Source organism: Pseudorca crassidens, chromosome 16, assembly GCF_039906515.1.
Source record: "Pseudorca crassidens isolate mPseCra1 chromosome 16, mPseCra1.hap1, whole genome shotgun sequence".
NCBI lineage: Eukaryota > Metazoa > Chordata > Mammalia > Artiodactyla > Delphinidae > Pseudorca > Pseudorca crassidens.
In genome coordinates, this window is record NC_090311.1 from 37,322,935 (window position 1) to 37,336,848 (window position 13,914).

Below are 13,914 nucleotides of genomic sequence, written 5' to 3' on the forward strand. Positions count from 1 at the left end.
GTACATGAATAATTCTTTAAATCCAGCACTACTTTTTATCTTCTGCCATCATAGAAATGATTTCATTGTAAACTTCTTGAGGTGCATCCATTGCCCAGATAAAGTCCAAGTGATTGTAAGTAGGAATTTCCTTGTGGTAAATGAGATTAGACAGTTTTGGAAGCAAAAGACCAACATCCTGAGGGTCAGCCAACAGGTCATGGTCACCACTCCATACTGCAATTGGTACATCCATGGCTGTCACATTGTAGTTGGGAGGTGTGGCCTAAAACACCAGAGGAAAAGAATCAGAGTGTTAAGAATCAGAGTTTTTATAAGTAACTGCACTTGAAACTCAATACTTACTCAGTGGGTAGATTAGATACCATTAACCTAGTTTTTTAAAAATTGAGATACAATTGATATATAGCATTATACTAGTTGCAGGTGCACTACAATGATTCCATACACGTATACATTGTGAAATGATGACCACAATAAATCTAGTTAACATCTACCAGCACATGTAGTTTTTTTATATATATATATTTGTAATGAGAGGTTTTTTTTTTTTTTGCGGTATGCAGGCCTCTCACTGTTGTGGCCTCTCCCGTTGCGGAGCACAGGCTCCGGACCCGCAGGCTCAGCGGCCATGGCTCACGGGCTCAGCTGCTCCACGACATGCGGGATCTTCCCGGACCGGGGCACGAACCCGTGTCCCCTGCATCGGCAGGCGGACTCTCAATCAACCACTGCGCCACCAGGGAAGCCCAATGAGAGCTTTGAAGATATACTCTCTTGGCAACTTTCAAATATACAGTACGGTATTATTATCTGTAGTCACCATGCTGTACATTACATCTCCAGGTCGTACTTATTTTATAACTGGAAGTTCATACTTTTTGACCACCTTTACCCATTTTGCCCACGTCTCTGACACCCACCAATCTGTTTTCCGTATCTATGAGGTTTTTAAATTTTTTTTTTTTTAGATTCCACATGTAAGTGACATCATACAATAGTTATCTGTCTGTGTCTAACTTATTTCATGTAGCATAATATCCTCAAGGTCCATCCACGTTGTCACAAGTGGCATGACCCAGTTTCATAAGTAAATCTTAACAATTATTGCTCAGAGTTACCTTTATCCACAGAGGAACGTGGATGCAATGTTTTAAATCAGTGCTTCTCAAATTCTAAAGGCCCTGTGAATCACTAGGAGATCTTAATAAAATGAAGAATCTGATCCAGTATATCTGGAGGAAGAGCCTAGATTCTGCATTCCCAGACGATGCTGAGGCTGCTGGTCCTGGACCATGCTTTGAATAGGTGGGCTTTAGTATATGTGCTGCCGAAGTGAGCACATGAATAGGTGGGCTTTAGATAATAATTCTTACAAAGTAAAAACTTAGATTTCGACTCAAGCTGAAGGAAGTGAATGTGACTGAATTTTAACTGTGATAGATAGTTTCTATACAAATAGTTACTCAAAATGTCCTGAGTCATTTATTTTGGCTTTGTATGGCTGCCAGTATAGTCATTCCATAGGTAATCATTTCATTTAAGGAGCTGTATTTGTTAAATACTTGCCTGATTTTACTAAATATACGTTCAAATTCTGAGAAAATCTATCAGTGGCCCCATTTCCTATTTCTACAAAATCTCCATTCACACAAAGATTTTAAAGAGATTCATAAAGCAGGCCAAGGGGACAAGAGAATCACTGCTAACTTTCCCACAGTTCACAGAGAATTTTGTTAGTTTTTAAAGATGATATTCTCAAGAATTCTAATATGAATATTTTCTTTATCCTTATGTAATAGCCAATTCACCAAAGAAAAATATTTTATTATATGCAATTTTTCATAGTATTTTAATACTTTACTATATTCCTTTATATGTTGAAGAAAAGGGAAAATTGTGGAGAATATCTATAAGAATAAACCTACTTTTCTTTACTCATATTCCACTATTCAAAGTGTTTTCCAGAACCTAGCTTCTGGCTCTTAAATTAGTGTCACTCCCTCAGTCAGTTGAAACCATCCTGAGTTTGGCTTGGTTGAAGGGAGAATGGAATTGGGAGTGGGTGTTTCATGCCCCACTTGGTCCTTCAAGATGGAGTCTCTGATTACTGTTATTAGAGCCCAGTATAAAGATAGAGTCTGTGTCTGGGGGGCTTGAGGTTGTGATGGTTGGGGGGAAAAGTCTTTACAACAAATGTTTGATCTGATTGTGTTCAGAAAACCTCTTTAAAGACATCAGAGATGTAAAAACAAGGAGGCTGGGCCATCTTTTTCACACAAAAGACATTGTGGTGAAAAGATATAAATCCCTTGTAGATATTGAGTCATTGAAGCAGACAAAAATTAATAGGGTTGTTACTTGGTTGGAAAATTGGACGTGGGGTGAAGTAGAAGGGGAAAGAATTACCAAAAAAACACAGAGCAATTCTCTCATTCAAAATTAGCCTGTGACAATCCGAGAGTTTATCCTGAGCTGACATTACCCATTAATTACTGTCAATAACTCCCTGAGTCTGGGTGGAGAGATGAAAAGTTATTGTCTCAACTTATATTAACTTCAGGTACGATGGACTCCAAAGCCTGGCTTCTTTGTACTACAAGTAGGAGGAATGCTCAGTATATCTACCTGCGTACAAGGCTCTTGTCTGCTGAAAAATATTTCCAGCCTTGAACTGCAAGCATACCATCCTTCTTTTATGTCTGGGAATATGGTGAGAAAACTTCTCTGGCCATCAACAAAGGATAGGAAATTGTTTAAGAAGACCAGAGATTCCAGCTCTATCCCATGAACAGTTAGAGTTATTGGTTTAGGGAATTCCCTGGCGGTGCTGTGGTTAAGACTCTGCACTGTCACTGCCTGGAGCCTGGGTTTGATCCCTGGTCGGGGAACTAAGATCTGGTAAGCCTCGCAGAGCAGCCAAAAAAAAAAAAAAAGAAGTTATTGGTTTATTATAACAGTTAGTTGCACTTTGGAAAGGAGAAGACAGCATGCCGGGGGTCTGGGATACAGGGCAGATCTGTCTAATGCAGCGAGGGGTGACAAGATCTAGAAGGTTCTCACTGCAGTGGTGTGGTACTTTGAGGGCAGCTTGAACGAGCACAGACACTGGAGCGTGAAGGCTCAGTGGAAGAATTAGAGACCAGTGTGATGTTCCACATGACAAAAAGACTCAAAGGATAGAGTCATCTACTTTATAATTTCCTTAAGGCTAGGTCTAGGCAACAGCATTCCTTTGGAAAATACCTGCAAAGTTATCGTAATTTCATCTTTAACTTTTTATATCTTTGTCTTTCAAAATGCAAATAACCTCAACTTAATATGCTTACCTGGTTATAATGCAGTATGTTCTGAGTTGGGGTTCCCCAGTCAAAAGCTTGGAATTTCCCAGACTTAACAGCCTAATGTAGAGAAATTAAAGATACAAGGAAATTAAAAAGTCACTTGGCTATGTAAATAATAAAATGCCAACTTTTCCAAGTAGTTTACTTTTAATTTAAATATTATTTAAAAATTTTTTCTCATTCCAAAAATAGACTATTAATCCTCCGCAACAATTTATTCAAGTTTAAATGCAGCTTTGCTTGAAATAATTTCAAGTCATAATCATCATTTATTTCTTGTTACCCAAAGCACCTGTTTTTTGTAGGATTTTCATTCACATGGATTGATAGATATTTTCATCTGGTAGTCACGTGCCAGAAAAATTCCCTTTTAGAAGCATTTGACAGAATATTTTAAGACTGTGCTTTAGGTAAATTGTTAATGGTTTAGGCCCACAAAAAGTTTGAGCAGCTTGAAATGATACCTGACTCCAGTGGAGGGCGTCTTGAACTGAAGTTCCTGCTGGATTATGTCCTAGATACACATCTAAGCGAGTCTAGAAAGCAAACACACAAGCACACACATGCGCACTTAGATGTATGTTCAGTTTCTCACAAACATCTAAGACTTAACTTTTTCTGATCTAGATCAAGTTTTATGGGCAGCATTACTGGCAGGATACGAGCAAAAAAGTTGTACATCACTTTATGGCTTGCAAACTGTGATTATATGGGCTAATTTCGAGGGTATATAACAAAACTAAACAATTTTGAGGGAGAATAGGTGTCAGTGTATCATACTATTAGTAGCAAAACATGATATACTATGAGCAAAACATGATATACTATGAGCATTGCTTTGTACTATGTTCTATATACTTTACATATGTTAGCTCATTTAATCTTCACAACAACTCATTTCATGGATAAGGAAATCAAGATGGAGGAGTTCAAGTGCGCTGCAAAGATAGGATTTGAATTTAGGCTTTTACCCTGAATCCATATTCTTAACTACTTTCTGATACCGCGTTTTGTCATATGTGCTTTTAAGCATCCACTTGGTGCAAAGCAAATGAAATAGAAGGTAAAGAGTGTGGACAAGATCTTACATAAATGCTCTGAAACAAGTTTTAGAAAGTTTATGGAGATGACTATCAGCATTAAAAATATTTAAAGTAATATTCAATATCTAGACATATTTTTCCTACAGAGGAACTTGACAACTTGGTTCAATGCCTCCACTCACAGAATTTAAATGTCACACCAATTATTCAGGTGATCAGAAGTGAGTAGGGAGTTTTTTGTTTTGTTTTGTTTTTCCTACAAGCTGTTTACTTCAGGGCACAGTGAGGTGATGGAAGAAATGTGGAGGCAAAAAAACTGCGAGCAATGACTTGTGATTTCTCGTGGGCTTATCTGCATATCATGGACAGAATTCTGAAGTGACTCCTGGTTCTAATAAAGTACCATTCCTAATTGATGATGAGACAAGTAATCATGAGGGTTGCTCAAAATATTCAGAATAGAAATTTCAATGCATACAAACCATGTTCAAATTTTTCTTATCAAATCCAGTCACGGCAAACAAGGCATTCCTACAAACGACATTCAGCATCTCACGGGAGCACACTTCAGCACCAAGAAAGTTTTCCAAAAAATTGTGTGGGTAGAACAATTTGTTACCAAATAGAATCTGAAAAATAAAAGCATCATTAAAGATTTGCAAATAACAAGCTGCAGAAAAGACATTAATTTGTCTTGTTTACTGGTACAAATGGGAATAGACATTATATTTTCATACTTCTATATGTTGTCTTAAGAGGTTTAAATACTCTCTCTCATTGAATCCCCACAATAAAGATATGGAATGGACAGTGCAGGTATGAGTATTGAGTATTAATTGCTGCATTGAGAACTGCATTGGGTGCTGGGTAAGACACAGAGTTACAGTCTAGTTGGGGTCATAGGAGTTAGGGAATAAACTCATAAAACAACATGGCAGAATATCATAATTAAGTGCCAAGATGTGTGATTCCGGCAATAAATAAAAAAAAAATCAGGAGGGGAAATGGTGACTTCTAAGCCATATTTTCAGCAAAATCTTTAAGAAGACAAAGAGGCTTGGTAGTTTAAAAATTGAAAGGACACACCCTAATTGTTCTTAAAATAAGTAGACACTTTGTTATCCCCATTTTATTTAATTTATTGAAGTATAGTTGACTTACAATATTATGTTAGTTTCAGGTATACGACATAGAGACTCCATATTTTCAAAATTATACCCCATACAAAGTTATTATAAAGTATTAACTCTATTCCTTGTGCTATACATTATATCCATGTGACTTACTTATTTTTTAACTGGTAGTTTGTACCTTGTTATCCCCATTTTATACGTGAGAACATAAGGCTAATGAATAGTCAGGATCTTGGTCTAGTGAGAACTGGATTACAGCTAGAATCTTGATCTGAGCCTCAAGCCTCTGACCTAAGGTCTAATGCTTTTTTAAAAACCTCTCTCTACATTGCCTGTCAGAAAATCTGAATATGAGTAAGAAACAAACAATTTCTGAATCAATGCAACCGGTAAACATACTCAGGGTCATCACACAATTTTACATTTTGAGTAAAAGCTTTACAAATGTAGTTGGTCTGTAGGTAAAATCTCTTAGATTTTAGGCATGCGTGTTAATTGAGTGAAAAAAAAAAAGAATAGCACTCAACCACAGAAGAAAATGGCATCATTAAATTTTGTAGCCTGAGGTAAACTGTTCTCCTAAAGGAGACTGTGTATGTGTGTGTATGTGTTAGTTTCGGTGGGTGGGAGAAGTCAGTGATTAAACACTGGAAAAAGGAAAGATTATTAATTCCCTACCATGTATGCCTCCATAATATTTACAGTTTATTGAAATCTATGCTACTGCCCTATGAAATCCCCATTTAAAGAGGAAGGAACTCTTAGGAAAAGGCTTGGAAAGCCAAGGATATATGATAAGTGGTCTCCGAGTCCTTGCCTCACTTCACCATTGCTATCTTCCCCCTCTCTCTCCTTTTCCCTTTCCTTCCTTTTCTTTCCTATCCTTCTTCTTCCCACTTTTCTTGGACCAGGTGGTTTAGGCTTCTCATTTGACTCTTTTGCTTTTATTTCCCTTTCCCTGGTCTTGGGGGGGAAATCACAGCCTTGAAGACCTGTGTGGGTGCTTGGTAAAGAAACATCCATGGAAGGAGCAAAAACTCTCCCAGGCATTGCTAATCCACACAACCTAATCTAGAATAAAGAAATCGGTGGGGATCTCATAAACTCTAATGGGGATTCAACCATGGTCAGTGCTATTCAAGAAATAATATAAACATGTTAATTTCCATCCTTGAATATAAACATGATTGTCCACCAGGTGTTTGTTCTCTTTCCATCACTTTGAAATACACAAACAATTTAACATCTTAGACCCAGTTAAAGGGAATCACATACCTTGAAGAGGAAGGGAGGAATGAGTGCAAGTTTGTTCAACAGGGTTTTGGTATACTTCACTGTGGCAACTGGGGCTAATGCATAGAAGGCTTTGATTTTTTTAGCCAGCGTGGGATTTGTAGAAAAGGCAATAAAACCTGAAAAAGAACAACAAAAGGTGAAAGGTGTGTGTGTGCCTGTGTGCTTTACAATGTGACATTACTTTGGATTTACTACGGGTGCCATCTGGGACAACCTGAAATCGACAGAATGATCAGATTTTAGTATATTTGTTTTATTTTCATAGATTCTCTCTGGGAACATGAGGGTAGAACTTTTTGAAAGTTATAATAAACTGTTTTATCTGATTTTAGAAAATAGGCCTACTTTAGAATAATCATGTGGTAACAAAAACGTTATATTACAACAGGTTTGGTTCAGTTTAAAATTATCTAATCTCGTAACAATGAGATAATTAACATTTAATATGAGTAGGGTATATACGTGGAAAGGTTAAAGCACAAATTTGAAATGTGTCCAAACAGAGTCTGAAACCTGGTTCTGTGATTTATTAACTTTGTGACATTGGAAAAGTCACCTAAACTCTAAGAGCCTTAGTTTCCTCATCTAAAAATGCATGTAATAATGAATGCTTCCTTGGGTTGTTTAGGAAGTACTTGAGGTGAATCATGTAAAGTATTTACCAGGAACTAGTCACATGGTAAATGCTTGACAAATGAGAAGCCGAGATAATTCCAACATCTATATACAATAAACATTCTCAGCCTGTCTGCTTTTAATTGTTTTCATGAACAGTAGCATATAAATAGACTGGGTTCTAATCAAAGAATTATCAACTTAAATTCTTTTTTTTTTTTTCTGCGGTATGTGGGCCTCTCACTGTTGTGGCCTCTCCCGTTGCGGAGCACAGCCTCCGGACGCGCAGGCTCAACGGCCATGGCTCACAGGCCCAGCCGCTCTGCGGCATGTGGGATCTTCCCGGAGCGGGGCACGAACCCGTGTCCCCTGCATCGGCAGGTGGACTCTCTACCACTGCTCCACCAGGGAAGCCCTCAACTTAAATTGTTTACAGTTGAATTACATAGGACAATCTCTCCCTACTGTTAATAATGACATATTGACGAGACTCAATAATGCCCTGAAACAAAATTTTTCTGACTTTTACAATGGCCTCAGTTACATAATATCCAGCCTGATCCCAATGGAGGAAGAATGGTCTTTCCAAGAGCACTCTGTTTATTAAGGGATTCTTTCTCTGGTTGCCTAACTCTGCAGACATCAGCCAACAGATCACCCAGAGTAAGCAAGAATCACACGCAAGGAGCCTGAGTGGGTGTCCATGGGTCCATATAGTCAGGACAGGTGACTTCTCAGAATAAACTTAATCCCACTTTAGACACAATTCTATCAAGGATACTTATCTAACTTTCAAGTACACAGCAGATTGATTGGAAGATGTAAATTAGAAGGCAGAAAAAAATTTCCCAAAATTTATGAATATGGTGACATAATGACAAACTATCCAGTGGTGAAAAAGAAGAATGAAAAGAAGTTCAAATGAAAGAAAGGCAAAATTTAAATACTCAAGAGACTGGTAGGTTGGAGTTATTTTGTGTCAGGACAAGCAGTTCTATTGATATCAATAACTCCTAAGGAAATTGTTGCATTTCAGCTAAATGCAATCATTTTATAGCCCTATATCGTTGAAAAAAAGTTAAGCTATGTTCAACATGTTCTATTTAAAAAAGCATGGGCATCGGTCATAAGTTGAGGTAGATTTCCATCCAAAAGGGTTAAATTTTGGATAGTTTGGGAAACTAAAGGAGTAAATTTTAGGAATCTAGAAGATTTCTCACTTTTTAACAAAGAATTTGAATCCGTGGTTAACCATGTGTTTTGTTGCTGTTCTTCATTGCCCTGATTTCTCTTCGAGTCCAAGGCATTTATTCAGCTGAAGCTGCAGGGAGACTTTTGATTTTGCATTTGCTCAAGAGAACCCAAGGTCCCTTCCTGGGTCATCCTGCATTGAATGACTGGTCAACAAATGGGTAAAGGACCAGCCAGCTAGTCCCACTGATGAAGACTCTGAAGAGCCATGTCATACAGAGCTGGCTGAGGACTTTTGGGGACTGCATCACTGCCCAGCTTCTCCCTCTGCCTAGTCCTGCTTTTTTGCCCTTTCCTCTAAAAGTGCTTTTATTAAAAAAAAAAAAAATAGCACAAATCCTCATCTCCTTGGGCCCATAACATATTACACAATGACAGAAACATTGGGAAGCTCTTCCTCACTGACCCTTTTTTCTAAAATTCTACCAGTGGGATCCATGCTTTAGGATGAACAAGCAGTGGGAAGAGAACTTCCACAGGCTTCTACCAAGTATTTCATCCCCTTTCCTGAATATGCCCATATATGGACATTCGGGTTGTTTAGAATTGTAGTAGGAAGTAATGTCACTGGCTGACAGTGAGGATCAACATAAAAAATACACCATTATTTCTCCCATATAATCCCCTATTCCCCCTTCTGCTTTCATCCTTTCTCTTCCCTTTACAGTTTCTCTCATGGTCTCTTAAATTTCCTTGATTATGCTTTTGTCCCAACCATTCCACCAAAGTTGCTGTTAGAAAGGTTCCCTTATAGCTTCTAGGTTGCCAGAACCAAGGGTCAGTCCTCAGACTTCATTTCACACGATTGATCAAAGCCTCTTCCACAGTTGACTGCAGTATTTTCCTAATAATACTTTCTCTACTTGCCTTCCAGAACACTAGTCATTCCTGGCTTCCCTTACACCACAGTCACCATTATTTTCCAGTTTATTCACTTGATTCGTCCTCATCTTCCAAATCAATTGTGGCCCAGGCCTTAGGGCTTGGACCCCTCCTCTTTTCTGTCTGAGCTCAATTCTTTGCTTATTGCATCCTGTCTCATGTACTGATGATTCACATTTTGTATTTTCAGCCCAATCTTCCCTCCTAAACTCCAGATTTGTATCTACAGTTGACTGCTTGACGATCCACTTGGATCTCCAATAGCACCTAACACTTGGGTCCAGAACTGATCCCCTGCTCTCCCTACCACCTCAGCTGTTCTTACTGTCTCCCTCGTCTTCGCTAGTGGCATCTCCATCATCCCAGTGCTCTGGCCATAAATCATGGTGTCATCCTTGACTCCTCTTTCTCTTACACTCCATATCCATTACATAAGCAAATTCTGCTGGTCCCCCCCACCCCCACCCCCCCTCTATATATAGAAAATACGTCTAGAGCCTAACCAGGTATCTTTACCACCCCCTCTTCTGGGTCACTATCATCTCTCCCCTGGGTTACAGGAAGAGTTCAGTGACTGCTTTCTCTGCTCCAGCCCTGTTTTCCTTCAACAACCGGAAGGATCCTGCTAACAAGTCAGATCATGTAGCTCCTCTACTCAAACTTTTCTATGGTTTCCTTTTCACTCAGAGAGAAAGCAAAAATCCCTACAACAGCCTCAAAAGCCCTGAACAGTCGGCCCTCCTCACCACTCCCACCCAACTCATCTTTGTCTCTCTCAATCTGATTCATCCACACAATGAACAGCCCCATTGCTGTTCCTTGAATGTGCTGCGTGTGCTGTAGCGTCAGATCTTTTGGGCTATCTCTTCCCTCCTCCTGAAATATCAGTCTTCCAGGTATGAGCTTGGCTCACTGACTTCCTTCACGTTTACTTAGAAAGTATTTGGTGGTGTTCCTGGTATAAAATTGCTGTGTACCCCTCTGATGCTCCCTAATCTGACCCCCTGATTTATTTTTCTCTTCATAGTATTATCATTATCTAGCATAGTACGTATTTTACTTTTTAATTTTTATTATTTTCTCTACCTTCTCCTGCTAGAGTATAAGTAGTAGGAAGACAGAGATTTTAAACTATTTCATTTTTGCTGTATTCTTAGGATACATTATAGGTGCCCCATAAATATGGTTGAATGAATGGAATAAACTGAGACCAGAGCCTGTGTGGTACAAAGTTTCAGAGCATTGGCTTGGGCGTCAGATTTCCTAACCTGGTATCTGAGCTACCCTATTTGTAATAACTGTGTTACCTTACACGAACTATTTATTTAGGTAAATATTTATTTAGTTTCACTATATATACAGTAGGAATAATAATGGTCTTAGATCATTGGGTTGCTATAGACATTATATAATGAATGGAAAACAATTAGCATGATGACCAGCATGTCTGCATAACCACTGGAAAGGGGTCTATATGAACTAAACTACCTGCTAACTGCTGTTACCTACCAATGGTGGTGCCCTGGGAATGGCCAACATAGTGTAGCTTCTCCTGTCCAGTTTTACTTAAAATGAAGTTGATTGTGGATACAAGGTCATATTTAGCCATTTCATCAAAGCTGCAAGAAAAAAAGACAAAATAAAAATGAGTACATTTCCTTGCTCTACTTTCTATAAGTCAACCTATTTAAGGTAAGGTTTCCTTTGAAAAATAGAAAACTAGATTCTCTAAGCATTGTTGCTTATAGACTGTTAGTGAGTGTCAGGGGCTCTTTGGGGTGGCTTCTCATAAACAGCTGACATCATTTCTGAAGCACAGCACATCATTTCTGAAGCACAGCTACAATTTAATCCAACACAATAGTAGCTGTAGCTGGGGAATACTTCTACCCTTGAACCTGAATGTCAGATTTAATAATCATTTGTATGTTGTGTTCCACTGCCATGTAATATGAACAGAAAAATCAGCCAGAAAAACCCTTTGAAAACGAGAACAGGCTATGCCACTCCCCTGTTGAAAACTTTCCAGAAGCTTCTCATTACACTTAGAATGAGCTCCAAGGCCTTAACCAAGACCTATGCAGCCTGGCCTGATTTGACCCTTGTCAGCATCTCTAGTCTCCTCTCCTCTCACTCGCCCTCTTCCTCGATACACTCGGGACACACAAGCTTCTTTCACTTCCTGGAACTTCTAAGAGCACCTTTGCACCTCATCGTCATCAGGCAAATTCTCTTTTCCACTTCCATTAGTAATTTCTAGGAATAAGGCGCAAGAGGGCCAGTGAGAGGAAATCTTTGATAATCTCCCCATGGTGTCAGAATTTCATTATCTTCCCCACCCCCACTTGAATACTGATGATGACAGGTGCTGTTCATGAACCCCAACTGGGTTTAACCTTCTAGTAATCCTTGTGGATGTTCCTTCAGAATCTGCTGGGGGCAGCAAATTTCCTTGCTTCAGTCATTTCGCTCATTCCTTGTGGAAAAGCATATTTAGGGAATCCCGTAACAATGGTTACTGGGATCACAGACAGTTTGGAGGAAAGGCTGCCCTTGGAATGAGGTGTAAGGAAGAATCCAAAAATGTATTAGAATGAAGATGACATCCTTCTCCTCCTATTTGGAGTGTAATTTGTTAAAATGAGGCTAGGCTGGAAGCAGTGAATACCCATGCTTTTTAACTCAATATTTATTTTCAATCGTCCCTTTTCTTTACCTGAAAGCCCAGAATTCAGCTGAGTCTGGTGAATAGTATAAATTTTTCCTGGCCCAGGTATTTCCTCTGCTGTTTCCCAGCCACACATCATATCCAGCATCCGCCAGGAGGAAGCCCAGGCTGTTGCTGGGTAGGTTGGAAATCCAATTTGTGGCCGATGCTAGGAAACCATGCTGCAGAAGCACAGCAGGTCTCTGACCTAAAGAAGATAATTGTTAAAATCTTTATAAACTCACTCCTTATTCTCAGATAAACATGAAGATAGAAACAGGCTTTTATATGAATAGAATTAAAAACGTTTGCTTCGTGAGGTGAATATTTCTGAATACGTTATCTTAATTATGGTGACGGGTTCTCAGATGAAAAAACATGTCAAATTGTACACTTTAAATATGTGCAGTTGATCGTATGCCAATTAAACCTCAAAAACCTATTGAAAAAATTATATTCTAAGGAAATTCAGCATTATGTTAATTAAGTGGGTCTTCTATTCAGGGGCCCTGAGTTTCCACCCAGCACGACAAACTAAAATCATGGGCCAGTGTGCTTCACATCAGAGAAACCAATGTAAATCTGGTATCACTCAGACCCTCAGCTTAATCTCAGAGACCAAGGTGGTTCAGGTTCTTTTTGAGTAACTTAATCTAGTGTTTTATGATTAGAATATTTTTGACTGGAATGTATTTGATTCAGGATTTGAGACACTCATTTTTTTCCCTCACACCAATCCTACCCAAATGATTAGCATCATTCTTCCCATGAGGAATCCGATAGAGCTGAAGGATGTAACCATCTGCAGTTATAACTTTATGCATTTCACTTCGGTAACCCCAGTAGGAAATCATCTGACTCTGAATGCAGAAAAGACAAAACATTTAGCTTCATGAGTATACTTGGCCACTTTGGATTCTTAAAATAGAATTTCTTATTGGTTGGGGTAACATGTACTTTGTAAAGAAATCTTTCAGACTTTATAATAAATCATAAAGGATTAATGAGAGCAATAGTGTCAATATCTTTGGAAGTGTTTTTTAAATATTAGTGATATGAATAACTTACAATATTCATGTTGGCTTCAGGGTTCACCGCTTTTTTTCCAAGGAAACAAAATGAATTTCCAGACATGTGGATGAAACACATTGTTACAAGTAGCCACCACATTTTCAACCTATTAGAGGAAAAAAGTTATTGCATGATGTTTGTGTTTAAGGAGAGCCTGAGAACAAGGACTCGCCGCAGAGGGATCAAGGTTGGCAGATGGCAGGAGAAGCTGGGTCCGAGGATCCGGTGCTTGGTATATGAGATCCAACAGGGTCTTGTCTTCAGAGAACTCACCACATCGTGAGGGGAGAGACAGATGTGTAAAGAATCCTGCAGTGGAGTACATCATGTGCTCAGATGAAGACCAAAGCCCAGAAAAGGGCATGTCCAGTCCAGGATCCCTCATCAAGGAAGGACTTTGATTTCTGTCTGGAACCTGTGGATTCCCGTGTGATCAAAACCACGGGAAGGACACTCTCAGGCCTGCCTGTCACAGGGAGAGGGCTGGGGAGCTGGGGCATGGGGCGGGTGGAGGGCAGGAGTCCGGCCCCACATTGTGCCCCATCATAATGGACTCAGCAGTGTAGTCCTGT

At 39.2% G+C, this 13,914-nt stretch overlaps 1 protein-coding gene across 1 annotated transcript; it reads right to left on the reverse strand.

The window, feature by feature from the left end:
- Positions 1-28: 28 nt before the first annotated feature.
- On the reverse strand, positions 29-13,662 carry LOC137208445 (gastric triacylglycerol lipase-like). The gene is made up of 9 exons (XM_067708885.1): positions 13,340-13,662; positions 13,014-13,131; positions 12,281-12,479; positions 11,074-11,183; positions 6,796-6,932; positions 4,870-5,016; positions 3,809-3,880; positions 3,330-3,401; positions 29-265 (listed from the first exon to the last, which is right to left on the reverse strand). The coding sequence occupies exons 1-9, from the start codon at positions 13,439-13,441 to the stop codon at positions 29-31; spliced, it is 1,194 nt and encodes a 397-aa protein (XP_067564986.1). The 5' UTR covers positions 13,442-13,662.
- Between the last annotated feature and the right edge of the window lie 252 nt (positions 13,663-13,914).